The sequence below is a fragment of the Sardina pilchardus genome, chromosome 17 (assembly GCF_963854185.1).
Source record: "Sardina pilchardus chromosome 17, fSarPil1.1, whole genome shotgun sequence".
Lineage (NCBI taxonomy): Eukaryota > Metazoa > Chordata > Actinopteri > Clupeiformes > Clupeidae > Sardina > Sardina pilchardus.
The window spans coordinates 14,995,391-15,022,890 of record NC_085010.1 but is presented as its reverse complement, the minus strand read 5'-3'; the positions used below and the strand labels follow the sequence as shown (position 1 = coordinate 15,022,890).

The following is a 27,500-nucleotide window of genomic DNA, read 5'->3' as shown; positions in this document are numbered from 1 at the left end:
TGTTGAAGTTGAACACGTTTTTTTTTTTACACACATTTGTTCTAGTTGAAATAGTTGGCTGGCTAACGCAGTAGGCATTATTTGATGCAATTTTCCGTGAGATTTTAGAGGAGGCTGAGCTTCCCCTGTTCAATCGCCTCTGGTTCTTAAAGGGACACTTCATCGATTAGCATTAAGCTTTGTATCTTTAGAAAACCAGTCATGTTTTTGAATGGTCGATGAGATGGGAGAAATACGGATATCAATGTTGGACTTCCTGCTTTCAATGATGTAAAAATCATCATTTTACATCACCGAAAAGCAGGAAGTCCTATTCATGGGTTTCATTGAAATCCGTATTTCTCCCATCTCAAGGCAAACTGAGGGAATGATGCATGACCATTCAAAAACATGACTGGTTTTCTAACGATATAAAGCTTAATGCTAATCGCCTCTGGTTCTTAAGCTGCGTGGCGGTGGAGCAGGGGGAGGATGCAATGTGTTGCGCACACCCAAGATGCGTTGCAGAGTTAGCTGGGAAGCGCTTTAATGCGATGAAAACATGCTGACCACTCAGCTTGCTCCTATTTCAGTGTGTGACAAAAGAATGGATTTTCATTCTTGGCGGCTTTGGCTCGAGTCGTAATTGGCGGGAAATGGCTTCATTTTTCATATTCAGTGCCCTCTCCGACACCCCCCCTGCTGCTGTTCAACAACAACAGCTGCTCGGGGGAAATCAGTCAACCGCAGTTCAAGTTTGGTTTGGGCTTAGAACTAAGGAACAGCCGCCTTGCTCCTCGGAGAACGTTGCGGGAAATGAATCCGTCGTACCGTTTACTTATCCTGTTGCTTTTGGTGTCTCAAGGCCGTTTCGTATCTGAGAGAAACTACTGTGAAAAACCCACCTCGCGCGGCGGCGGAGTTTCTCTGGCTCAAATTGCATCCTCCTTGCTATTGACACAACCGGCTACTCGAGAAACGCGAGAGCTCGCCACCAGAAAATGTATTCACTGTTTTCCCTTTGAGCCGGATCCTTTTGTAGATCATGTGTTAGCCACATTACAAAACAGTGTTTGAAGGGTAAAGGCACGCTATGTCTGAGGTGTGACAGTGATGGATGACTGTGCTGTTGTTTGTGTGTGTCGATCATGCAGGCGCAGTCGGAGACAGGACATCATCCACGGCAACCCACTAACCCAGTGCAGAGGGTTCAACCTCAAGGGTCGGTCTTCCTCATTCTTATGCAATACCCATCTATCACTCTTTTTTTGTGTTTCTTTTCCCCTTTCTTTCTTTTTTATCCATCTTTGATCTGTTTCTTTCTGCCTCTCTCTTTTCTTTCTTTTTTTGGACCTGTCTCTCTCTCATTTGCCCCATTGTCATTAAGCTTTCAAGTCAAATTGCATCAAGTCAGGATCAGTTCTATTACACATCCACACAGCTATACGGCTGTGCCAAAAAGGCGGCATGTGGCTCGATGAAACGATCCGCTCCACGCCTGCTGTCTTCACTTAGGTCCCCTCCTCATCATCAGTGAATGTGTACACTGTACATGTGTAACTGCATTGAATCCAGACCCTCTAATAAGACACACACACACACACACACACAGAGACACACACACACACACACAGTAAATACACACACACCACACCCCAGCCCCACGGGCTGCTGGGAAGCGTCTCCGCATATGAGATGACCCCAGCTGTCCCCTCTGGGTGCTGTAAGACGTTACGCCCCCACAGATCCCTCTCCGCCACGTCACCGTTCCGCTTCCTGTTCGCAGCATGGCACTCCGCTCCGCGTCGTGCGGGGACCCCTCAGCACATGCTGGGGTCACGCCAGCTAATTAGTCTTAGCACTGTCATCCGTCCAGCTGACTGACAGCCCGTGTGTCTGGAACCGGGAATAGCAGATGAGACGGCTGATTATTAGGCGAAACCCCTCCACCCTCCGTGTCACACACACACGCATACACACACGCACACACACAAAGACAGACGTACATACACACACACACACACACACACACACACACACACACACACACAAATGCATGCACACACACACACACACACACATACTGTACACACGCACACATACACACACACAGACGTACATACTCGCACCCACACACGCATACACACACACGCACAAATACAGACGTACAAACACGCACACACACACATGCATGCACACACACACACACACATACACACACACATACACACAAACGCATGCATACACACGCACACACACACACAGATGTACATACACGCACCCACACACACGCATACACGCACACACACACACACACACACACACACACACACACACACGCCCCACCAGCCTCCACTTAAGGAACTGGAAGCCAGATCTGGGAGTCCCTGAAGCCTGAGGTTTGCACTGAAAGGTGCAGGGGCCTGGCGCAGCCTCCACTTGGCCACACAGTCAACTTTGACCTGGCTCTTCAGGACACACACACAGAAACACACACACACACACACACACAGAGAGAGAGAGAGAGAGAGAGAGTTGTTCATACACACTCATGAATTTACACAGAGCCCATACTCACACTTACTTACTCACAGCTGTTTAGTGTAGCCATATGTCAGCTTGCGAATTCCAGCGAGGCACAGTTGGTCTCCCTTAAGTTTGAATGGGAGTGTGTGTGTGTGAAGACGTACGCATGTGTCCAAGTCTGTGTACGTGTGTGGGGTGGAATGTGTGTGTGTGTGTGTGTGTGTGTGCACACGCATGCGTCCGGTGTGTGAGTGTGTGAATGTGTGAGGATGTGAGTGTGAGTGTTTGTGCGCATACGTACAGTACGGAGCAGCACATGTGTGTGTGTGTAAGTGTGTGAGTATGTGAGTGACTAACTGACTCCGACGTCTCGTCTTCAGCCTACAGGAATGCGGCGGAGTTGGCCCAGTACGGGATCAGGAACAACACCACCTTCCTGGAGTGCATGCCCAAGTCTCCGCAGGCCTCTATCAAGTGGCTCATCCAGAGAGACAACGACCGGCGGAAAGAGGTCAGCCAAACGGCTCGCTCTCACAGCCAAGATCGCTCAGCCGCTCTCCCTTTTTGCACTTAATGCTGTATTGTGTCAGATATCGCAAAACACACTCACACACACAAAAAAAAAAACTCCGCGCCCATTGTTTGACCTCCGTTCGCTCGGCTTTTCATGTTGCAAAAGGGCTAGCGTGCGCTATTTAATGCTATCTGTTCGCGTCCAAGCTCCAGATGTTCACGTCAAACCTTGTCAAAACAGTCGGCTGAGATCACAGCCGTCGATGTTGGACGGGAAAAGGCCTGTCCCTTCCCAAGACGCCCGCCCGCCCGTGCTCCTCTAACAAGCGCGGTGTCATAGGTGGCGTTCCAGACCAAACTGTTTCAGATGTTTCCGAGCGCGGCTAACGAGAGGCACGTCCCCTGTGGCCCACATTTTCGGGATAACTGACACCTCCCGATATTGGCTGCTGTCCCTCCAGGGAAACGGTCGGGTCGTTAAGAGATAACGTATGCTCGGCGAGCCGCGGAAGCACCTGTGTGTTTTATGGCTTTGACTTTTGCTTGGGGTTTTTACGGCTCGTGAATGTCATACGTGACTGCGGTGAGAATGGGTACGTGGGGGCACCTTGGTTCCTAGGTGGAGTTGGCAGAGAAGTGCCACACAAGCTGGCTCTATGTCGATGTTTTTATTAAGCGATATTGTTTTGGCCTGGCGCCATCATCAGATCGCGGACTTAGGTGGAGTTATCAAAGACTCTCAGTGGCACGAACGTCTTTGCTCTTTGGCAGACTCTAGACAACAAAGAATTAGATAAACAATTTCTTCAACTAGAAGGGCAGTCAGATAGTGCTAAGGCCCAGGCACTTTATCTTGATAAACACCCAAAAGTAACTGGGCCCATGTCAAGTTTCATAAACATCGGCTTGATAGTACTTTAAGTTGTCTTGCCGACAGGCATACCGTACAAACAGACGAATAGCCAAATTCAGTCTTTTTTATTTAAAAACTTCTCAATATCTTTTGGATAAATCTTGAAACAGATTACATATTAAGGCTTGACTGAGCACTGAATGTTGTCCAGAGAGAAGCATGCACAGTAGAGAGAAGCACGTACAGTAGAGTCTTAGTTCAAATGACCATGTTAATGATTGCCTTAGGTTGTGACGTCTGTAGTCTGGCTATCACCATACTAAGCTCAATCTTTTAAGATTAGAATGGGGAATCTGTGTTTTATGACTACTGCACGAGAGGCATCCTCTCTCGGAGGAGGGGCGGGACTGTCGAGCTCCATTGGCATCGTTCAAATCGTCCGACATAGTTCGACTCCATACGCTTGGATAATCCTTCAACCAATCAGACCAACGATCTGCTGCATTTTTGGGATAAGCTATTTGTGGACAGGAAGCAGGGGGGTAATAGTTGTGCAGATTTCCAGCCTGAGCTGCCGGGCGAAATCCAAATTCACTGGCAGGACAGAAAGGGTTCACCCAGCCTAACATAGCTGTCATACCTCTAGTCTCCCACCTCAGTATAGTGTCTGTAGAGCAGCTTGGTAACTAATGCCATAGTCTACATGATACGCAGGACTAAGCAGTATACCCACTTAAAAAGCATCACCATCTCAGTATACCCACTACATCACAGTAGGAGTATACCCAATACAACTAACTAGACTACATCACAGTGTACACCCACTACAACTAACTAGACTACATCACAGTGTACACCCACTACAACTAACTAGACTACATCACAGTATACATACTACCACTGTAATGATCTCCCAAATGATTGGAGAGTCTGTTACACTGATATCTAGACCACATAGTGGGGTACGAATTGTAATTCCGTAGGATTTTTTTGCTAAAATTGATTTTTTCGTTTTATTTGCTTTATTTGGGGTCCTACTGTTGAAAAATGACGGGGTGCAAATTTTCTGACCCCGTTTTGCCCCCCCTCTGGGGGGTGCTTTCTCACCTTGGCCAGAATACTGACTGCACACATACATCTACTAATAATGATCACATTTTCACAATCTTGGTGTCATTTTAGGGGCTATTGAGGATGCTGAGTCCATTTATGACAGTTTCATTGTGATCAGAAGTTGTTATGACTCATTTTGTCATAACATTGCAGTAATAAAGGCAAATCCAATGGGGCAAAGTCGGCAAACAGTAAGTGAGCTCATATCTTGGGAACGCTTTGATGTATGTTAACGAAACTTGGTCACATGACAACTGACCCCCTCCCAAGGGTACACAACAAATTTGGTGTAATTTGGCCACTGGGGGGCGCTATAATTAGCGAACCTGCGTTTAGAGGTTACAGTATATCATGATGATGTTGGGTTAGCAAAATAAATCCAATGGCTAGTCATACTCTTAATACTCATATTGATGATCATTGCAAATTTTACCCACTCATTATAAACAATTGCCCATTTTGGATTTTCCTGAAAGAGAAACTAGATCATCAGCAGTCACAACTTTGTTTGGCCCCCTCATTGCTGCTTGCCAATTTTTGTCAAAGATAACTATTTCAACACAAGACATGTCTTTTAATTCTGTCTAATGACACAAAGCTGAGAATCACATTGCTAAGATACAGACAGAAGATACAAGAAGACAAAATTATCAAATGATGCCATTTGTAATGGATGGCTAAAAATCGTTATGTAAAAATGTATGAAAATCAATATCGGATGAAATGAGAAAATTATCTTTTTCTTGTAAACAACTTAAGTGTGACAAGCAGTATGACACAAAATACCCCAGAAATGTTTCACTATCAGTAAACTGAAGAGTGTGTGTTATATGAAAGTCTCGATTTCAATTTGAAATTTGGAGCAAGAAAATCTAAACCGAGAGATGAGAGAGGAAAAATCACATGTAAAATTCTAGCTCTCTAAATAAGGTGGTTTTTCAAATCCAAAGGATAGGAGAAACCCTATGAGCCCTAGGCTGTTTTAAGGGCATTTGCACTACCTTTAGTTAGAAGCATTTATCAAGGTCATTGTAAGTGCCATTCACACATGCTACATAATACAAGAACCATGGTGGAGGGATACTTTGGAGCTGAGCAATTTACAGAAATATGTGGTGTGTGCCTTACAGAAATAAATGGCAATTTTGATATAGTGATGAGAAATGATTTTTTGACACTTTTTGTGCTTCATATTTGTGACACGAGCTGATCTAACCTGACTTGTTTGCGTGGCACACATGATGATTCTCTATAATAACTTTTTACTGCATCGCAATAAACAAAGTAAAGGCAAAAAAAGTGTTTATTTGTCAAACAAATTTGGATGCAATATGAGTCTTGAATTGGATACCATACAGGAATTTGCTAGGATCTCAAAACTGGATTATGAACGTGCCTTGCCACAGAGAAACACATGATAATGTTGGATTATGAACATAAGCTATTATGCCACAAAAAACACACAAAAACATGGGGTAAGTGGAGCTAAATGAAGTTATTATTTTGCTGTCACTTCGTCTCTTTCATGACCTAGAAGGTTGTATGGTATCTGTGGATAGCTTTGTGTCTCCTCTTTCATCTGACATGTGTGCCATAGCTTTCTGATCTTTGGTTCAAGAGTAAATCAAACGAGAGTAATGGTAGCCTAAGCTATATGACATTATTATTTGTTTGTCACTTTGTCTATTTTTATAACACAGAAGGATCGATGTATTTGGTATCAATGGAAAGCTCTGTTTCTCCTCTTTCATCTGATATGCGTGCAAGTCTGTGCGATCCCGGGTTCGTGAGTAATTCAAGCGAGAGTAATGGATGTGCGGGTGAACGCAGAGAGCAGTATAGACTATAAATATGATATACTTTGATTTAATTTAATGACAAGTGTTTAGTCTCGTTGGAAAGCCCCAGTTCCGCTCTTTTGTGCAATAAGGGCTTCATCTCGCTGCAACTAATAATGGCAGAGCAATGTAACAGAGAAGAATGGGAGTGTTTTTTGACGCACTTGGTCAATAGGGCTCATAGGGTTAAAAGGGATACATTACAAATGGCATCATTTGATAATTTTGTCTTCATTTGATAATTTTGTCTTCTTGTATCTTCTGTCTGTATCTTAGCAATGGGATTCTCAGCTTTGTGTCATCAGACAGAATTAAAAGACACATCTTGTGTTGAAATAGTTATCTTTGACAAAAATTGGTAAGCAGCAATGAGGGGGCCAAACAAAGTTCTGACTGCTGATGATCTAGTTTCTCTTTCAGGAAAATCCAAAATGGGCAATTGTTTATAATGAGTGGGTAAAATTTGCAATGATCATCAATATGAGTATGAAGAGTATAGCCATTGGATTTTTTTTGCTAACCAACGTCATCATGATATACTGTAATCCCTAAACGCAGGTTCGCTAATTATAGCGCCCCCCAGTGGCCAAATTACACCAAATTTGTTGTGTACCCTTGGGAGGGGGTCAGTTGTCATGTGACCAAGTTTCGTTGACATACATCAAAGCGTTCCCAAGATATGAGCTCACTTACTGTTTGGCGACTTTGCCCCATTGGATTTGCCTTTATTACTGCAATGTTATGTAAAAATTAGTCATAACAACTTCTGATCACAATGAACTGTCATAAATGGACTCAGCATCCTCAATAACCCCTAAATTGACACCAAGATTGTGAAAATGTGATCATTATTAGTAGATGTATGATTGCAGTCAGTATCCTGGCCAAGGTGAGAAAGCACCCCCCAGAGGAAGGGCAAAACGGGGTCCGAAAATTTGCACCCCGTCATTTTTCAACAGTAGGACCCCAAATAAAGCGAATAAAACAAAAAAATCAATTTTAGCAAAAAAATCCTACGGGACCATTATTTCATGACAATTCGTACCCCACTAACACCACTGTCGTTAACCTCTTCACCCCCCACCCCCCTCCCCCCTTGTCTCTCTCTCTCCCCCTTCACTCCCTCTCTCTTTCCCTTCTCTCTCTCTCTTCCCCTTCACTCCCCCTCCCCCCTTCTCTCTCTCTCTCTCTCTCTCTTCCCCTTCACCTCCCCCCTTCTCTCTCTCTCTTCCCCTTCACTCCCTCCCTCCCCCCTTCTCTCTCTCTCTTCCCCTTCCCTCCCTCCCTGCAGGTGAAGCTGGGTGACCGCGTGGTGTCCACGGAGCACGGCCTGCTCATCCGCTCGGTGCAGCCGTCCGACCAGGGCCTCTACTACTGCCTGACCACGGAGAACGGCTTCAAGCGCACGGTGGCCAAGCTGCGGCTGCGCGTGCTGAGCGAGGCGCTGGTGGGCGCACTGAGTGCCGGCAAGCAACAGCAGCAGTCGCCGTGGGGATGGGCGGCGGCGGCGGCCGCGCTGCACCCCAAGGCCCTGGTGTCGGCGTTCACGCCGGCCGACGCGCTCGCCGTGCAGCAGTACTGCAAGGAGCGCAAGCAGCTCCAGGGCCTGGCGCCCGCCGTCGTCTCCTCCTCCGCCGCCAGGGGCGACATGGGCAAGCTGGGCAAGCTCAAGCCGCTGCTGGACCGCACCAAGAGCCGCAACCGCAGGAACCACCTGCCGCTGGAGTAGAACCGCAGGAACCACCTGCCGCTGGAGTAGAACCGCAGGAACCACCTGCCGGCGGCTTAGGTCGGGGTGGGATGGGGTGGGATGGGGTGGGATGGGGGGGGGAAGGGTGGTAGTGTTTGGGTGGAGAAAGAAGGAGAGAAGGAGGACAAAGGGAGGGGTTGTTTTGGGGGGTGGGGTTGGGGGGGGGGGGGGTTGACTGACCCGAGCATCTGGGGTATTCCTTCGGGTACGCCGCGCTCCAATGGACTTCTTTTAGACATTTATGTTCCGGGCTGCCCCTGACTGCATTGGGCCCACACATTGGAGGGAGTCATGACGGCACTGAAGAAAGAGAGAGAGAGAGAGAGAGAGAGAGAGAGATGTGCTCCCTGCAATGCCTCTACAGTAGTCTTACGTGCATGAGGTACTCAGTGACTGTGACCTATGCCAACACTCACACAGACACAGACACACACACACACACACACACACACACACACACACACACACACACACACACACACACACACACACACACACACACAGTTGTTACACCATCTGCACCCTGCACTTGGGTCACTTGTGTGCAGTGGGTGAGAGGACACTTTCCCTCTCAGGAAATCTCCTGGCTAGCAATACACAACACGAGACTGCAGACAAGCAAGCATGGCCTGGTGTTTATAGAAAACCAAGCTGCAGTAATATTGGCTTCAAGTAAAAGAAGGCGTTGGTCCATGCATATAAGATATGTGCCATTGTTTGTTCTGAGATGCCGTACTTGCATGCTTTAGATGAAAAGTCTAGCTGTTTTTCCTCTGTTTTGACAAGCATTCAACAAATGCAACTAAGCGTTCAACATGATTACATACTACAAATTGTTTACAGAAATTTAGCGCTCCGTGGCAAAGCTTGCTAGCAAACGACGGGGTTATCTTAAAAAATAAAGGTCGTTTTTATTCCCTTTTTCTGTGCAAGCTATTCGACTCAGTTTACAAAGATTACAAACACACAGGTCCTCCAAGAGGGACTGCGAACAGTACACAATTTACGCCTTCATAAGGGGCTCTTGGACAGAACTCCTGTTTCATCTCGACAGGCTGTTCCGCTTTACTGCAGATGATTTGGCAGACCCAAATGTTCCCCAACAAGAGCGCCTCACCAATGGAAATTACAACATGGTGGACAGGCCAAAGTACACGAGCTCTCAGATGCCCCCCAGATGTCCAAGACAAGTGTGTGTGTGTGTGTGTGTGTGTGTGTGTGTGTGTAATGACAGACATCTGTGGGAAGAAGCAGACACAGTCCACCTCACTTGCTGGACCTCAGGCTTCCATAGAAACCCACTCGCTGGGCGCAGGCTTTATTCCACGTTGTCACACACCTGCATGTGCGCATTCACCGATAAAACCCATACTTTATTCCACGTCGTCACATACCTGCGTGTACGCATTCACCGGTGGAAAGCTTTCAGGATACAAAAGACTTCCGTGTTTCAAAAAAAAAAAAAAAAAAAAAAACTGAGATAGCATGAGTAATGTACGAAATACTTTCACATGTAAGTGTCACAAAGGTACACTGAACTATAAGCTGTCTGTTTGTTTGGACTGACCCGACCGTATTGGTTTATAGCTAATGTTTTCCCTGAGAGATTAATATAAAGATTTCTGGAAGGACAACTGAATCTTACAACACACAGCATTATTAAGAGTGGTGTAAGAACACTGAATGTCAATACAGCGCCTTGTCACGCACAGTTTTGCTATCCAGCCACATGTGTTTGGGCATGAAGGCCATCTTCTTGTTAATGATTTACCCGCTTGTGTTCCAGTCGTCTGTGTAGACTAACAGGTATAGAGGATGTAGAAAATGTTAGCCTTGGTTGTGTGTACAGTTTTTTTTTTTTTTTTTCATTAATATTTGTGTCGCTGTAACTTATGTCTTTTTTTTTGTAAAATATCAAGTGTATGTGTGTCATTAAAATGTGGTAAAGTGTATATAATTTTAACATAATCTCTCCAATATTTTGACAGTATCTGCAATTGGCAGAGAATTACACAGCACATTTCATTTTGTCATGTTTCAATCATAAAGTTATTTTTTCAAAATACATCAGTCATTGATTGCAAAATCTTGACTCCTTTGATGCAGATGAAACTGTCTTCACAGTGAATGTCAATATGTCAAATCTGACCCTGAACATTTGTGTATTTCTATTTATTATTAATGTAATGAATGCTTGAATAAATACAGCTAAGAGTAAACTCACAGCAAACCCAGGTTTAGATTGGTCTACATTCAATATAAAGATACGACGCACATTTGCAGATACGTTTTTTTGCATTTTCAGTAGACGTCTTATACAGCGTCAAGGTAGACTAGACTACAAAGATGACTAAAAGCCTCTATCAACTCTATTATATTATATTAAAAGTCCTTATGAAGTGAAATAAAATGACAATTCTGATCGAATCTATGCAGTGATATCACATGGTCGCCAGCAGGACATTGTCTCCCTCAAAATAAAATCCTCCTTTAAATAAACAGTCTACAGTACATCAGCTAGACAGGCAGCCATTTTGTAACAACCTCTCAATGCTGGAATGGCTGTCACTTCAAGCACTCACTCTGATTCTCCCAAGCATTCAGTGCACTCTCATACTCCTGCATGGAACTATGATATTTTAGAACTAGTAAAGCACTCCCGAGAGCACAGACCTCCACCAAGTGAAAACATAACCGCCTCTTGGATCCAGCAACGGTGACGGTGATCCGGATCACTCCCAAAATTTTATTGTTTTCTTCCTTGGGTCATTTCAAACCTCTCCTGAAAATGTCATCGAAATCCATCCATGACTTTTTGAGTTAATCTTGCTAACAAACAGACAAACAAACGTACAAACAACCAAACCCTGATGAAAACATAACCTCCTTGGTGGATGTAATTACCACATACGTCAGGCATGATGTGCATGTGGTACGAGCTTATCGCCCACATGACCTTTCTGAAGCAGAGGAACTCCTTCAGTCCAGACACCGCACCGTTTATGACTAACCCCAAACCCACGCCGCAATCTTGACGCGTCGCCATGACCTCATTGACCTTATCAGGCGACCGAAGCCCCCAGAGGTCAGCAGAGACAACTGAAGGGCGAGGGGTCAGGTAGGAGTCGTCTGTCGGCCCGCCAGACTGCCATCCAGGGGAAAACTGCTCTCGTGTGATTCCCCCCCGCTGAGCCAAGAGAGCGCGAGAGAACAGACGGCAGCCAGTGGGAATCGAAGAACCAGCGGAGGCGAGCCAACCTCATTTAAAAACCATAAAACTCTAAGTGCAAGCTTCTGTGGGGGCAACGCCACTGCTTTCTGACTAAACAAACCCGACTGCTATGCACGGAATAATAATTCAAAAGCTTTCTTTTTCCCCTTGTCTCTGTTTCTCCTCTCTCTCTCTCTCTCTCTCTCTCTCTCTCTCTCTCTCTCATTCTCTCACTCTCTCCCTTGATCATGTTTTGATTTAATGCCCAGGTGAGGTAAGAGAAAAGAGACTGAATACATTTCTCCGTTGAGTGCACAAAGCACTGGTCTGTTCCTGCTGGTGAGAATGACTCCAAAGTGGATGTTGAAGGGGAACGGGGGTCACAGTCGGTGTGTGTGTGTGTGTGTGTGTGTGACCCTAGTGTCATAAAGACGTTAACACTCATCTGAAAGAGGTGAGGTGTGGCACCTTGGGAAATCCAGCACACCTGAATGAAATGAAACCAGGTCTGAGGTTTGAATATGTTTCACAGACAGTTCCATATCTTGTTTATTTCTTTTCTGTATTAATCTAACATTCAAGTATTAAATAGTATCAACATATGCGCAGCATGCCAATAAACAACAGGGGGAAAAAATAAAAAAAATACTTGCAAGCACATAAAATAAAATATTTTTTAGTTGAACACTCCAGCAAATATGTTTAAATTTACATTTTCCAACATATATGTGACAACAAATTAGTTCTGTAATTTAGAAAATAACACTGTAATAATCATTGGAAAATATATCCATCAGAACCAATTGCTGATAGATTCCTAGACCTTCAAATATTTCCACTAATGCATTTAAGTAAGGGATAATGTATAGAACGCAGGTCATTATCAGGAAAATAAGGCTCGACAGGGTGAACCGTTCCATACATTATCCCACTTATTGTATGGCTCTTCATAATGCTGTAGAATACACAAAACCCATTTTCCTGTTATATAAAAATGATCAGACCTCCGAACATTGGGAAGGCCCATTCAAGTGAATGGAGCATTCTATAGCATTAAGAAGGGCTGTGTAATAAGTTTATATATTACACGAATATGAATGTGTCGTGGCGCTCACAGATATACTGTATACGGCTCAGAGTGTCAGACAGACATTTCAAAGAGTCATTCTGTGGACGGAAGTCATTCTCTTCATCAGTCTCTCTCTCTGGTTGATCTCCATCACGCTATTGTGTTCTTGCTCTTGTTCCTGCTGACCACGCATGCGGCCACCGCACAGAGCACGCAGACAGCCGAGCCCACGGAGAGCAGTCCGATCTGGAGATTGTCCAGCAGGTCCACTTGAGACACCAGCTCCTTCTTGAACATGTCGGCCGTTTCCTCGTCCAAGGCAGCCGTCTGGAAGGACAAAGACATGGGGATTTAGTATGACGATGAGTGAGTGGTCCAATCCCCCCCAAAGCACAAGGAGACAGAAGGTGTTTTTTGAATTGTGAAGGAATAATCATAACTGTTCTCACCTCATTCAGCCACGCCACTGGGAAGATAGTGTAGTCTTTCACATTTTTCAGTGCCCTGTGGGAGAATATTTAAGAGTTACAGTAAGCAGCTTGACCTGTCAGCATAGTGTTGTTATGGTGAGTCAGAGGTACCCACCGTGTAGGACATGCTATGAGGGAGGTGTCTGAACTCACGTGATTTTTGTCGAGGGTCCATACATCATGTTAACTTGGAGCCTCTTGGCAAACCGCAGGGTGAAACCAGTGATCTGTGTAGGAGATATACATAGAGAGAGCTAATCAGCCAGTAACTAATATGCAAACAGTGCGTGTGTGTGTGTGTGTGTGTGTGTGTGTGTGTGTGTGTGTGTGTGTGTCAGCCAGTAACTAATACAAATACAGTGTGAGTAGTATGAGTGTGTGTGTGTGTGTGTGTGTGTGTGTGTGTGTGTGTGTGTGTGTGTGTGTGTGTGTCCGCGCGCACGCATGAGTGTGTATTCGTGTGCCCACCATGACCTTTTTGGCATGAGAGGTCAAACCCCAGTTCCTTACCGGCTCCACATCCAGGTAAGTAGAGTGGTGCTCCTCACTGGCGCCCATACCAAGCACTGCTTGCCTCAGGTATGCACTGCCATGCAGGAAATGAGGTAGGGAGATGTAGACCGGGAAGCCTGTGGAGGACGATACCGTAAGTTTCTCACCTTTGAACTCTGACCTCTGTTCCTGGACACACTGGACAGAATTGTACCCTAAAAGAGCACTAACTCCAAACCAACGATCATGGAGTGCAATGCTCTAGAATCTTTGCTCCAAACTGTCACTCAACTCGACTCAACATGTACTCTTCTCGATTGTGGTACCGGATGTTCGTTTTCCACTGCAACAAAGTATAGGCTGGCCGATTGCCATGTCAACAATGAAGAAAACAACTGTAATGTCATTAACGTCACCTTTTGGTACCAGCTAGGCTCGCTTGGAACCTCAACAGAGGTGATACCAAAAATAGTACCCGGTACCAGTTTTTGCTAATGGAAAACCAAAAAAAATGAGTCGAGTCGAGTTGAGTTGAGCTGATATCATGCAGTGGAAAAGCCCCATTAGTGACCCACACCCTGACTTACTGATTGAGTTATAGACTGACAATGGTTGGCCAGAATGACAACATTAACGAAGGAACAAATGAATGCATGAGTATGGATGGAGGACGGGTGGATTGATGGATCAATGGACGGATGATCTATCTTATTACCCCTGCAGGAGCTGACGTCCAGCACCCCAGCCATGGTGCAGTTCTTGGTGACCAGCGCGTCCCGGCAGAAGCACATGTTGTCTGGGTTCTGGGTGGGAGCGGCCAGGGTTTGTGGGGGCAGCATGTAGCGGTACACATCAATCCCCTTCAAATCAAAAGTTCCAGAGTACACAGCGCTGACAGACCTGCGGGAAACACAAAGCACAGAACTATACTAGTGCAGCCTGACCCCTAATGGTCAAAATGAGACGTGCATGCTTTATTCTGCAGTGCTTTTTACAGTAAGACCTGAAGAGCTGTCAAGTTATATGCCTAAACTTGTAATCAGCTATACATTTTAGTTGTGTGTCTTACAATATAAGGATTATTCAACATTGACCAATACGAAAAAAGTTGAGCTTTACAAATTTAGCTTACAAAAAAACAACGCAAAGATGATATACTATTTGATAGCTATTGGGTTTAACTTAATAGTATATTGATAATCACTCCAATAGCGAGTATTTTTTAGAATGAGACTCCTATGTTTATGAATACGTGCCGGGGTGAGTGAGGAAGAGCCTCTCATACGTTTAAAATCAGCCCTTAGAATTCTATCTGACATTTTTGTCAAAATTGAGGTGAGGTGTTTCTTGTAGTTGTATTAATTTTCTGACATTATATCCGCCTATCAGTAGTATACCTTAACTTTATGGTATTCTAAGACTTTGAAGTTCAATATCTCAGAATTACTCAAAATGTAGATAGAATCATATCATTCTAAGGGGAAGAAAAGTAAGAATAGAAGAAAAGAAGAAAAGTAAGAATAAAGTATCTATCTATCTATCTATCTATCTACTGTATCTATCAATGATTATGTCATACACAGTGAGAACTCTACCAAAAGCCAACCTGCATATGTCCGAAGAGAAGAAAAAGAGAGGCGTCTTCTTATCCAGGAAAGGAGGGAAGGATGAAGCATCTTTGAAAGGGTAAGAGAAGTCAACTTTAAATGTAAGCAAAACTGGCCATATCCAGACTCAAATGTGAAAGTCCTCCTTGTGTCAAGACACTTAAAGCAACACTAAAGAGTTTTTCGTACCTTAAAATAATGTTTCCAAAATCATTTCAGCGGTTCATCAACTCATAACAGGGTGAACGGCATACTTCTTTCACTTTGCAGCCCTCTATCGGCTATAACCGCACTATGTAACTTTACGAGGTGGGGTAGTGTATCTGTAGTTCGATGAAATAAGACAGAAACTACAAATTTGACTTGCTTCGATGTTGCAATACATCATACTTTCATAAAATCATGCAACATATTCTACCTTGTCTGTTATTTGATGGATAAACAAATAGCGTGTGTGCGACAGAGAAAAGGTGCTTTAGTGTTGCTTTAAATCTTCTATGTGATCTAATGATCTTTTCAGGGAAAATAACTGAAAGCAAGGATAATACTGGTACGCATGACATACCGGTCAACTAAAACATCAACAGAAAGTGACTGAGTGTTTTATCCTCACCTGTGCCGTTGATCATATTACAATATTTGTCGTCCCAGAATGAAAGTGTGCTGTAAGAAACATACAACAAGTTAATGGACAAGTTACTTGCATACAACAAATGTGTGACTTTGTACAACAAAGGCACGACTTTATAATTGGTAAGACAGAGGCATATCCATACTGGTTGGAAAAGCATATGGAGAGTTCAGATGCAAAAGCCTCTAAACGTCACCTCTGTCAAAAAATGAGATAACGATGATGAGAGAAAGACACACATGGTGTACTTTTACTACTTTAATCAAACAATTTAGCTTCAAAACCCGTTAACTACCACTCTTTATCCTGATCTAAAATATTGATTTGTAGACAAAAACTTATAGGAGCCTGATTTAAAATGCTCATTTACAAGAAAAGTGGTCATACGGATTTAGAGGGGTTTGCATCTGAACTCTTCATATGGATGTGAATGTGATGGCATGTTTCCATAGCCTGACAACACCCAGACCTTCACAATTGTACAACTGGGAGTGGGTCTGGAAACTAGGGCATAACTAGCAGTGAAATTAAACTTAAATTGGTATATTAAACTCTTACCAAATCGTTTCATACGTGTAGCAAAGGTTTTAAATGCAGTTGTTCATTCCGTTAAAATATACGTCCATTAGCGATGTATTTGCGTGCCAGTGTTTTAGGGACGTTGGAGATGGGCTTCAATGGCCTCTTGGCCAGACGGACATGCAGAGCAAATCCCAAATTTGCCAAAGCATCGTATGGGTATTCACAGGCTATTGATTCCAATGAGAAGCACATAAAATGAGTCACCTTTGATCCTGCCACTTGTCTATTAGTGAGACTTTGGAGATGTCATCCTTGCCCGTGAAGATGCTGTATGGCCCATCATAGGTGTCGTTGTACTGACAAAGACAAGTCGGCCTCTTTTGTAAGTAGGCTACATTATCTTGCTTTACACACATTTCATAGAATGAACAAAACAATGCACTCTTAAAACAAATGTGTTGAAAACAACACAACTTCCAAATAGGGACAGCACAGTTTGTGTTGCTTCCAAGACGTTGCTTTTCTTATTTGTTACACAATATGTGTTGAAAATAGCACAACTTGCGTTGTTTTTTGAACACATCTCTGTGTCCAGATAGGGACAACACAGTTTGTGTTGTTTCCAAAACATTCATTTTAAGAGTGTGGCAAGCGCAACTGGTACTCACCGGGTAAAAGAGACCGACTTGTTGACCCAAAACGGGGTCTCTGTAACCCCATAACACTTCTTTGACTGACCTTCTCTGGAAGAGTGAGGAATTTGAGCCTATTATGAGGGTATTCAAAATACCGTGTGCGCTTTCAGGAATTAGCGAATAAGCACCCTGGAAAGCAAAGGAAAGAGTTCTTTAGTGTTCTTTATCATGGTACAATTATATCCAGTAAGCAATGTCCAGAGTGGAAGGATAACTGCAAAACATTTGGCCTACAGCTGAGTGGACGATCTGAGATATAGGGGGAAATAAACCATAAACATTTTTATTGGCACTGATATGTATGTGGTTGTGCTAGGTCATAGTTCTTCTCTGAGCCCCCAGAATTCATTTATAAAGGTAGGCCAGTAAAACAGCATATGGGCACAAAATAAGCACCTACTTCTCCAAGGCGAACACCTCTATGCCTAATATGATGCTATCACAATTCTGAGGCCGTCAATCAACACTAACCAGAGCTAAATGACAATAACGCTGATATAGCACAGGTGTAGACACGTTGCTACAGAGGACTGGATGTCAGTGTGCCGTTAAAATAATCGCATGTGACCGTGGATCCTTGCTCCCATTATTACTGGGACTGATCTGGCGTTACGGTTACGGTTACGGTTACGGTTACGGTTATGTGACTTAGCAGATGCCTTTGTCCAAAGCGACATACAAACTAATTAAAAAAGTTGATCAGACTAGTGTCGACTAAGGAGAATAGCAATGTAAACAATAACCAGTATCAGTATGAAACAATAACCAGTATCAGTATGAAAATAAACAACGTGGTGAAGTCGGCATGGCGATGGAGACTTACAGCCACAAACAGGTTGAGGACAGTGACCTCATCCTCCTCTGGGCCCACAGACATGGAGGGCTCAAAGATGGCCCCCGCTGGCAGGATGAATGACACTGTGTGGTTCTCATGCGCTGTGATGTTATCTTTAGCCAGGTAACGTGTCCTGCAATTGAAGCAGACAGTTTCAGTTTGAAACCTTCCGAATGTATCTCCTCTTCCAACATAAAATATTGTGTCTGACCAGGGAGAGTGTTTGACATATCAGGCAAAGTTGGGCACAGGCCTGCACAGATCAAAAGCTAAAGAAACCATATCATATCATAAGCTACGCCACAATATCTCAAACATGTGTGAACTGTTTATAATCTTACACATCACATATTTCACTTAATCTTAAAATTCAATTGCAGAAGATTGTTTACTGTCAAATGGTTTACTTTGGGTTTAGATGTAAGAGACTTGACTGTATGGACTGACCACCAGCTCCACTGAGAGGCCACATGATTGGGAAAACTTGTGCAGTTTAGAGTAGTGTAGTGTAGTGTAGTGTAGTGTAGTGTAGTGAAGCGTGTAAAATGATCTGCAGATTCAGTATATTTCAAGTCCCATAGTGTCCACAGTCATTGCCCACAATGCATTACTCAAGTGATATGCACAAGCACATGTTTGAATGATTCCAACCGAATAAGTTAGTTTGTGAGCATACCTCAGGAAAGGAGGAACAACCAAAGATTCTAGAGCAGAGCTTCTAGAGATTCTAGAGTGGAGCTTTGGTAACAACAATGGTAAAATCCACTGCTCAATAAAGTGTTCATGTGACTTGATATTTGGATACCAAAACATGTGCATGACTACAGTAAATGTTTCCTGCAGGAAGGCTGTTAGAACAATCAACTCTCCTTTGAGGCAGCCAAGATAAGATATTGTGATATCAGCTGACTGTGATGTCAGATAACTAACTACCATAAAACATATTATATTATACAGTATTTGAATGCAAGCTCTGAATGGCCTATTTCTATGAGAACTCAGTGAAAACTGAGAATGGAATAAATATATGGATATGGATAGAATTAAATATCAATAAGTCTCATCTTGGCAGCTGTGCAGAGAGCCTTTTTTCTCAGTCATGTGTAAATGTTTGTAGACATACTAAAAAGATTCATTAATATGTTTTGGGATATATCAGGCAATGTATAATAAAGAAATATTGTCACAAATATGTTACTGGGAAATTAAAACAAGCAAAAATGTGATGCTATTTGATCAACCTTTAGCAGGTTTACTGCTTTGACAGTGTAGTAGAAATTTTGGATTACTAATAAATCTTATCACATAGAGGTGATCAACATTACATTTTCATATATTATGTGTATGCTTTTCTATACATTTAATACTGTGCATCAACTTTGCTTTGTCTGTCATTTGCTCTCTCCATGTCACGACTTTCTAATAAAGGTCATGCGACCCCCTTTTGTCACAATCTAAGGGTATTCTGCTAGAGGCAGTAATATTAGGAAGACCCTGACAGAGAACATGCTACGACAAGAAAATGCTGAAGGATGTATAATGTATTGTATAGACCTATTATCACACTTACTTGGAGTACCCACATGACTTGCATGGATCACATGCTATCTCCAAGAAGTGTGTATTTTTGTATTTTTGCAAGTATGAGGAGTTTTGGAAAAGACCATTGTACCCATGTGATTTGAATTGCCACAATGTAACTAACGTGTATAAGATGGGCCTTGCCCTAGAAATCTTTGAACAGTGTTATCAGAGCTATGATGTGGCTAGTGACCTGTTCCCGGTATCGTGAATGAACCTGCAGTGTTTTCTCACACCTGAGTGTGCCTGGAGATTTTTGACCACAACAGAATTGTCTGTTTTCTTATCCCTTTCATGCACGCATTATGAAAAAAAATGTCTAGATTTTTTTAGTATTGATTTTATTACTCTATATGAGCCCAATATTGAAAATCAGTTGGAATTTTTTAAAAATATGCTTTTATATAGAAGTTATGTTACTGTCCACGTATGTGGACAGTGCGCAACAAAGGGGTAAAAAAGAATAAAATGTAATGACAGAAAATTTGGAAACTATGGCCCTCTACTTCCTCCATACTACCCACCCAGCCCTCTACTACCCCCATACTACCCACCCACCTCTCTACTACCTCCATACTACCCGCCCACCCCTCTACTACCCCCATTATTACTCACCGACCCTCACCCACCCCTCTACTACCCCCATATTACCCACCTCTACTACCACCACTACCCAACCACCCCTCTACTACATCCATACTACCCACCCCTCTACTACTACCCCACCCACCCCTCTAGTACTCTCATACCCACCCCTCTACTACCCACCCACCCCTCTATTACCCCATATTACCATACCACCTTGGCATGACCACATGTAATTAGGTCATTATTTATAAATATGTTTACCAAATGTTTGTTTCTTTGTAATTTAAAGCAGTTAAAATCATATTTGAAAAAAAAAAAAAAAAAAAGTCCCAGTTACAAAATCTAATTTTTGCCCAACGTCCACATACATGGACAGTTGCTTTTTAGGGTCTCCAAACTCTATTTTACATCCGATTTAATTTCTGAAAACACAGAGTTGTTCAACACACTCTCCTGTACAGCATAATATTTTTTTTTACATGATTTTGCCTTCTTGAGTACTAACATTTTACAGATATGCCTGGAGCATTCAGCATATGGCCATTACTGTCACTCATGTTGAATTGATGATGTCATCAAGCAGTCAATATTCCAAATATAAGATGATACATATTGTTAAAATATTGCCAAGGACCTACTAAAACTGCCCTGAAGTGGATTGGTGTATATCAACATGATAGATAAGTAGAAAACAGAGTTAAAGTTACTGTCCACGTATGTAAAATGCAACCTACAAAGCTATCATGGACCTGGACATGCACAGCAAAAATAAGATTGGAAATCACACATATACTTTGGAAGCAATGTCTCAATAAGCTGATTTTGCCCAATTATATTTACTGCATTCCATGTCAGAGTCTAAATCTTACAAAGAATTTATATACGTGCTTCGCTTCACTGTGTATTCACTGTGTGCTGTGTGTGCGTTCACTGATTCCCGAATTGGGATAAATGCAGAGACCGAATTTCCCTCATGGAATCAAAAAAAGTATACTTAAACTTACTTATATGTGTATGGTCCTCTCTCTTTCACCATAGGCGTATCTCCAAATTCCACTACTCCATCTGGGTTCAATACATCGTACAGCCAAAACTGCCTGTAAACAGGAGCACCAGCAGACGCCCAGTTGTCATAGGCCGTCGTCCCTGGCTCAATCACAGCTTCCTGCGGAGGAAGGCAAAAAGTCACCAACCATTCACTGACTGGAATACTCTGTACTCACTTTGACCTAGGATTTATAAAAGGATCTATCTATCTATTTTCACCAAATGTCTAAGTGAAGACCAAGATGTTATCATTACATCACATTACATTGAGCAGACAAATTTTTTTGTTGTCCAAAGTGACTTACATATATCAACTATATTACAGGGGCTTGATATATGTTACTGTCCCTGGAGCAACTCAGGGTTAACAACTTTCAGGCTACTGCATGCTAGCCCAGCTCCATAACCTCTACACTACCACAGTCCTTAAGATCAGTTGAACCACAGGGTGTATTTGTTGCAGAACACCGAGTTATTTCTGACTTATTTTAGCTAGTCATCAACTTGAAAACTTCTGCACAGCCAAGTGTATATAAAAAAGAAAAGTAAATAAAAACAGTAACTCTGACTTACCTTAGTCACCGTGGACTCGATGAGCATGTCCCCCACAGGCATAAGTATCGCCCCTAACACAGCCACCAGGGCCCCAACCACAGACCCAGCGATGAGCCCACGCACCGCGTTACAGCAACCCATGTTGAACGTAATGTACCTCCGTAACAAGGAAAGTCTGGAGAGACTGGCGAACAGGTGGAGACACAGCAGACTCTACACCCAAGTATTAGCTGACGCTAATTATGTAAGCAAGACTTGGTCAAACTCCACAGCAGGTGGGATAGAGGTTCATGAGATTGCACCACAGTATTATCAGTTATCTCAAAGAGATAAAACCATGCCAAGGGCCTTCTTTGTGCGGATCAAGGGTCCTATTATAATCACATGACTGGATTGTAAGGAAATGAACAGACTTTCAACAAAAAGTTATCTGATCTTGTATATGGACAGATGGAAGTCTTGTGAACTTCAGAAAAGCCTTTATATGAACTGCCCAGAGTGATAGAGAAAACAGAGTGGCAACACGCCCAAAAGAGACTGTGGAAACAGATGGCGTTGCTTTTCCACGGCCAATCACTTGGTCAATAGTCAATTTTTGAACTTGAACTTTTGATTGCATGGTGGCAAAATCAAAGTGTCGCAACTCTCTCTCTATGGTTCTGGAACTGCAACCTTTGACTATTGACAGGAAAACCCTATCAAGTTTTAGGAGGAAATAGATGCTTTGTATTAGATTTTGGATATGGTCCATCAATAGGCTTCATGCGGTCAATCTGTCTGTTGCAATATATAAAATAAATAAGATTCTCTTCAAACAATAATTCAATTTCTACCAACAGTAACAAACACCAACATCTAACTTTTAACATTAACATTTAACAGAATTTGCCAAATAGAATCAACTGAACATTTGCCAACACAGGTTCGCCCATTTAGAGTAATACACAAAATACATCAGAGTAACGCAAATTTGAAATCTTGCAGATGCAATACATACTAGTTAGCTGTCTCAAACAGTGCACCAAATGAGGTGTGTACTACTAATGGGTCAGAATGGTGTTCTATTAACTTTTTCTCTAAATCACTCGAATGAATGTAATCCACTCGGAGAGCAAAAAAAATCATATTTTTACACGTCTTTTTTTTTTTTTTTTACCACATTTGCCATATTGACACTTTCCACAGACTGTAAATAATGATTCCCTCTTCCTTAAAATGTTGTCACATGATAACATTTGTTTTACAGTTTCCTATTATAAAAGGGAGTAGCTCAGTCCTTCACATTTACGCATCATCTTAAAGGGCCATTCAGTTATGCGAATGACTTGTTTATTGCCATGACAATAGACAGGTTCTTTCCCTCATTCACAGCTATAAATAAGCCGGGTGGGACTCACATGCCATCGTCAGGTGCTCTCTTTAGTGTTTCCTTAATCTGTCCACAGTTCAGGGGGAACATAGATAGGTAGATAGATAGATAGATAGATAGATAGATAGATAGATAGATAGATACACTGTAGATAGATAGATGGATAGATAGATAGATCAATAGGTAGATAGATAGATATACACACTGTAGATAGATAGATAGATAGATACACTGTAGATAGATAGATAGATAGATAGATAGATAGATCAATAGGTAGATAGATAGATATACACACTGTAGATAGATAGATAGATAGATAGATAGATAGATAGATAGATAGATACTTTATCAATCACCAAGGGGAAATTCAAGGAATTTCCACAAGCACACACACATGCAGGGGGCTCATTCTCCGGTTTCCACTTTGTGGCAGTTCAACATGGTTCTGATCCCCTGCGGATGCATCTCTCTGTGCTGTAACCCCTGCACAGTTCAGTACCTTTGTGTGATGTTTGTGATAACGACCTTCAGACCAAGAGAGATACATAGCAATAGAGACACCGTTTCTCTTTCTTTCTCTCTCTCTCTCTCTCTCTCTCTGTGTGTGTGTGTGTGTGTGTGTGTGTGAGAGAGAGAAAGAGAGGGGGGGAGAGAGAGTGCATGTGTTGAAGACAAGACAGAAAGAGAGAGAGAGAGAGAGAGAGAGAGAGAGAGAGAGAATGTCTGACTCTAGATGGAGCTGTTCCACCATCTCACCACCTCCGGCCTCGACGTGGCTCCTCCCCCGGGAGCCCATCGGCGGCGCTGTGCCATGTTCAGCCTGTACACACTGTCATTAGCATCCCACTGGGAGCTCCGCCGCTCTCTGCCTCGCCTCGCTCAGACCAGGCCCACAACTGTGTCAAGTTTGAGCCCTGCAAACAGTGACCACCAGATCGCTCCAAAAAAATTGGAGATCTTTCAGTTTCACACATCCTCCTAAGTTTTAAGTCTCTGCCAGATGGGCTAAACACACTCACTACTAGACAGAGGTGACCATGGTGTGATCTGTTTCTGTAGAGTGGCAGGTTTTGAAAGTTTTCCGTCTGTGGGTTTTTGTTGTTGTTGTTGTAATTGATGTTGTTTTAATGCCTGAGGAGCAGCCTGTTTATAGTAGCACCAACATCATCAGCGTGCACCTGTTGCATGGGCAAAGGTATAGGGAAATCGCCGGAGGTGGTTCCACAGCTTTGCATAGGCTTCCTAAGAGCCATATTTGTCATTGAAATGACATGTAAAACACCACAGTGCACATAGGAATGCACTGTTGGAAAATATGAGGCGCCCATGATGCGCCTTCCCTGTGTTGCCTAAACATATTACATCATCACCATTAGTAATCCAGATTCCTAGAGATTCCAGGCTTGGTTCAGGTTGTCAATCAAGTAGATATCAAGGGTGTGGTGCGATAGGTATCTCTGGGCATATGTTTCTGAAGGTTCTAAAACTCCAGATTTTAAATTGTAGGGAAAAAATAATCACCAATTAGGATTTTCGATTGTGGTGCATGGTCTGATCGTGGATCATTGACGAAATATTTGACCTTCATTGTAAAGGTTAAGATACTAGTGAGTTATGGGCGAGGACATACATATTTCACTAACAGACCGATTACAATACTAGTGAAAAAAGGGGAAAGGGGGGGAAATGGACTAGAAAAATATGATGTAATCACTGAGATCATTGGCAAGTGATAGACAATATCTTACTGTTACTGTTATCAGGTTTGTAGCCTAAACACGTGTCCAAAATAGTATCCGTCTGGTTTCATGGTGAGTTGGCAGCTGTTGGAGGCAGAGAACGAGAGAAGGTACAGAGGGCAGTCAAGTGATGCACTGTAGCAGACATAGCCATGATCAGTTTCGTGTCTACGACGACGCAGACTGTACGGTGATGTGCTGCTGAAGCTATATAGGCGCGTGCCTTCTGCCAAACACACGTGCACGAGCCGCCATGTATGAGAACAGGAAGCAGCAATCGCTTGATGACTGAGAACAGAGGCTGACGCGCTGGAAGAGGGCGTCGTTACAGTCCATTTGGTCTCGTTATTTTAACATTTTATTAAGAGCCGAGACGGCGGAGAACACTGGGAATATACGCGGGGCACCGGAGGACGCTTGCAGTCACCCCTTTCCATTTTGTATCGAGAATCTCCCTTTTAGACTGTTTTAGACCATCGGGTTTTTTTTCACACAAGGGCGTGTGGCTTTCCGGGAGTTACTCGTTTTTAACCCTTGCATGTGTGATTTGTATATATTTTATCTTTTATCTTTTCATCGACTGGGGGAATCGCTTAAGGATGGGGTGTACCTTGAGCACCGAGGACAAGGCGGCGGTGGAGCGCAGTAAAATGATCGACAGAAATTTGCGAGACGACGGAGAGAAAGCCGCAAGGGAGGTCAAGCTACTCCTTCTAGGTAAGGCAGTCATGGTGCGCAAGAACTTTACGAAATTGTCCAAGAATGGCGGATCGCTGTTCTAATCTCGTTTTAAAACTTGTACGCACTTAATTCGTGTTTTCAGTCGTTGAAACAAAACCAACATACATGGTTATTTCTAACGAATGCCCCCCCCCCCCAATCACCAATGCCTCTTTGAGAAAGGGGGCTCAGGCTACACAATGCAGTGCTCGGTGTAAATTTTCACCAGCCGAATTGGAAATAGCGAAAGGCTGGATTAGTCTATAACTCGCGTAAATCCAATTTATGGATGGATATATGGATTTAGTTCTGATTGGGAAGGAATCTGCCATTTTATTTTCGTCGGTGAAGGAAAGACAAAAGGCAATCAAGTTCTCTGTTACCTCGCTTGTCCACATCAGTGTTGTTGGTAGGGGTAACCACCCAACACCAAAGCAACAAAGTAGCCAATGCAACCGATTCCGAATGGTACATTGTTTCCAACTATCGTGGTTGAAATTCCTGACATTTTGGCGTGTTTGCATTTGCATTCGGGAATTTCAATCTGCGTGCTAAACATTGAGGTGGACGGAAGTGCATCTTTTGAAAGGGCCTAAAACGTGTTGGGGTGTGAATGCAAGCTGTTAGACTGGCTAAGCACCTATTTAACCATGTCATGGGTGTTGCAATACCCCAACAGCATTAGTGTGCCCCCTTGATTGGACCTGTTGATCCAGAATTCCTCACGCCGAAGAATTGAGCTGCGATCCGTCGAGAAATGGCTTTGTTTATTATTTAATTTACGAATGTCGATTGCTGGGATTTGTCGTTAGTCGTTTCCTGAAACGTAACTTTAACTTCCGTTATATAGCCTCAGCCTGTATTAATAAACGTTGTTGACGTTTCTTTTTTGTAATGATTTATGGAGAAGTTGGTCCATTTTCTGTATAGATTTTGTATTGTATCTTTTGAGCGATCAGTCCAGGACGAGTCTTGATATAGGCTAGTAGGTTAAACCCTTGGAGACTGAAACCAAAAGCACAGTACTAGGATCTAAGTCCTATAGTAGTGTTATTTCGATATTAAATAGTCCAGAGCTATTGCTCCTTCGAAATAGGCTACATTGTACTAATAGGCTACTGTTTTACTTTCACCATGCATTGAAGGCCTTATTTGATCACCCATCATCACCCACAGTAAGCCATTTCCAAACATTAAGTAGCATACCATGTGTGTAGGCCCTAAATCCGGACGACCAATACAATTCTTTGTCCTTGCTGTTCTTCTCAAAGAAACGCATCTGTTGGCTTATGTTTAGAAGCCATATGGGATAATTAGAGATTAGACATGTCATCATGGGGTTTTCATAGATGACTGCACTTAGCTAGTTAGCTGTCTGTACCTCTTCCATACTGAATGATCTGTCTTTAAGTGCATGGCAGTTAAGGCATACTTTTATTACAGAAATTGAAACGCCCTGAACCTTATTTGAAAGGTCAGTGTAGCGGACTGCACAGCAAAAAAACACTTGTTTCATTAACAGTGTCTCATGCAAAGTTTATGCCAGACTGATGCAGTGAAGGGGAAAATGTGGATTACAGTTTGCAATCGAAACTGGCCCACTTGTGGTGTGTGTGTGTCCACAGTGTGATGGTAAGATATTTGCGTTGTTCATTAGTTAAGATGACACCTGGTTAAAAGATTATAATGGACAGGTGGTTGTGCAAATTGTGTGAGCTGCGTTTTTGCTAATTGGTGCTGAAGTCACACTGCACCCCCTGCCCCCCCCCCCCCCCCCCCCCCCCCCCCACACACACA

At 43.1% G+C, this 27,500-nt stretch overlaps 3 protein-coding genes across 3 annotated transcripts in view; 2 read left to right on the top strand and 1 right to left on the bottom strand.

Moving 5' to 3' along the window:
• Positions 1-8,601, top strand: part of sema3c (sema domain, immunoglobulin domain (Ig), short basic domain, secreted, (semaphorin) 3C) — a 48,777-nt gene extending 40,176 nt beyond the window's left edge. Inside the window, exons 16-18 of the mRNA XM_062517810.1 lie at positions 1,134-1,201; positions 2,886-3,016; positions 8,114-8,601. Coding sequence (XP_062373794.1) covers positions 1,134-1,201; positions 2,886-3,016; positions 8,114-8,551 — 637 coding nt within the window. The 3' untranslated portion in view covers positions 8,552-8,601. The remainder of the gene's footprint in view (positions 1-1,133; positions 1,202-2,885; positions 3,017-8,113) is intronic.
• Positions 8,602-12,597: 3,996 nt separating this feature from the next.
• cd36 (CD36 molecule (thrombospondin receptor)) lies at positions 12,598-22,016 on the bottom strand. The gene is made up of 12 exons (XM_062517479.1): positions 21,894-22,016; positions 21,278-21,438; positions 18,093-18,237; positions 17,243-17,398; positions 16,839-16,930; positions 16,035-16,084; positions 15,421-15,490; positions 14,530-14,714; positions 13,833-13,951; positions 13,476-13,549; positions 13,302-13,356; positions 12,598-13,179 (listed from the first exon to the last, which is right to left on the bottom strand). The coding sequence occupies exons 1-12, from the start codon at positions 22,014-22,016 to the stop codon at positions 13,003-13,005; spliced, it is 1,407 nt and encodes a 468-aa protein (XP_062373463.1). The 3' UTR covers positions 12,598-13,002.
• A 3,076-nt stretch (positions 22,017-25,092) lies between these two features.
• gnai1 (guanine nucleotide binding protein (G protein), alpha inhibiting activity polypeptide 1) overlaps positions 25,093-27,500 on the top strand; it is an 18,954-nt gene continuing 16,546 nt past the window's right edge. Inside the window, exon 1 of the mRNA XM_062517771.1 lies at positions 25,093-25,700. Coding sequence (XP_062373755.1) covers positions 25,583-25,700 — 118 coding nt within the window. The 5' untranslated portion in view covers positions 25,093-25,582. The remainder of the gene's footprint in view (positions 25,701-27,500) is intronic.

Bases quoted from the DNA above. Each gene is read 5' to 3' on its own strand.
- cd36 (XM_062517479.1), bottom strand. From the start codon at position 22,016: ATGGGTTGCTGTAACGCGGTGCGTGGGCTCATCGCTGGGTCTGTGGTT. The intron at 16,085-16,838 runs GTGACTCATTTT...TGTTTCTTACAG, and splicing joins GACAAGTGGCAGGATCAAAG to CACACTTTCATTCTGGGACG. The intron at 14,715-15,420 runs GTTGGCTTTTGG...TGTTTCCCGCAG, and splicing joins TTCTCTTCGGACATATGCAG to GTCTGTCAGCGCTGTGTACT.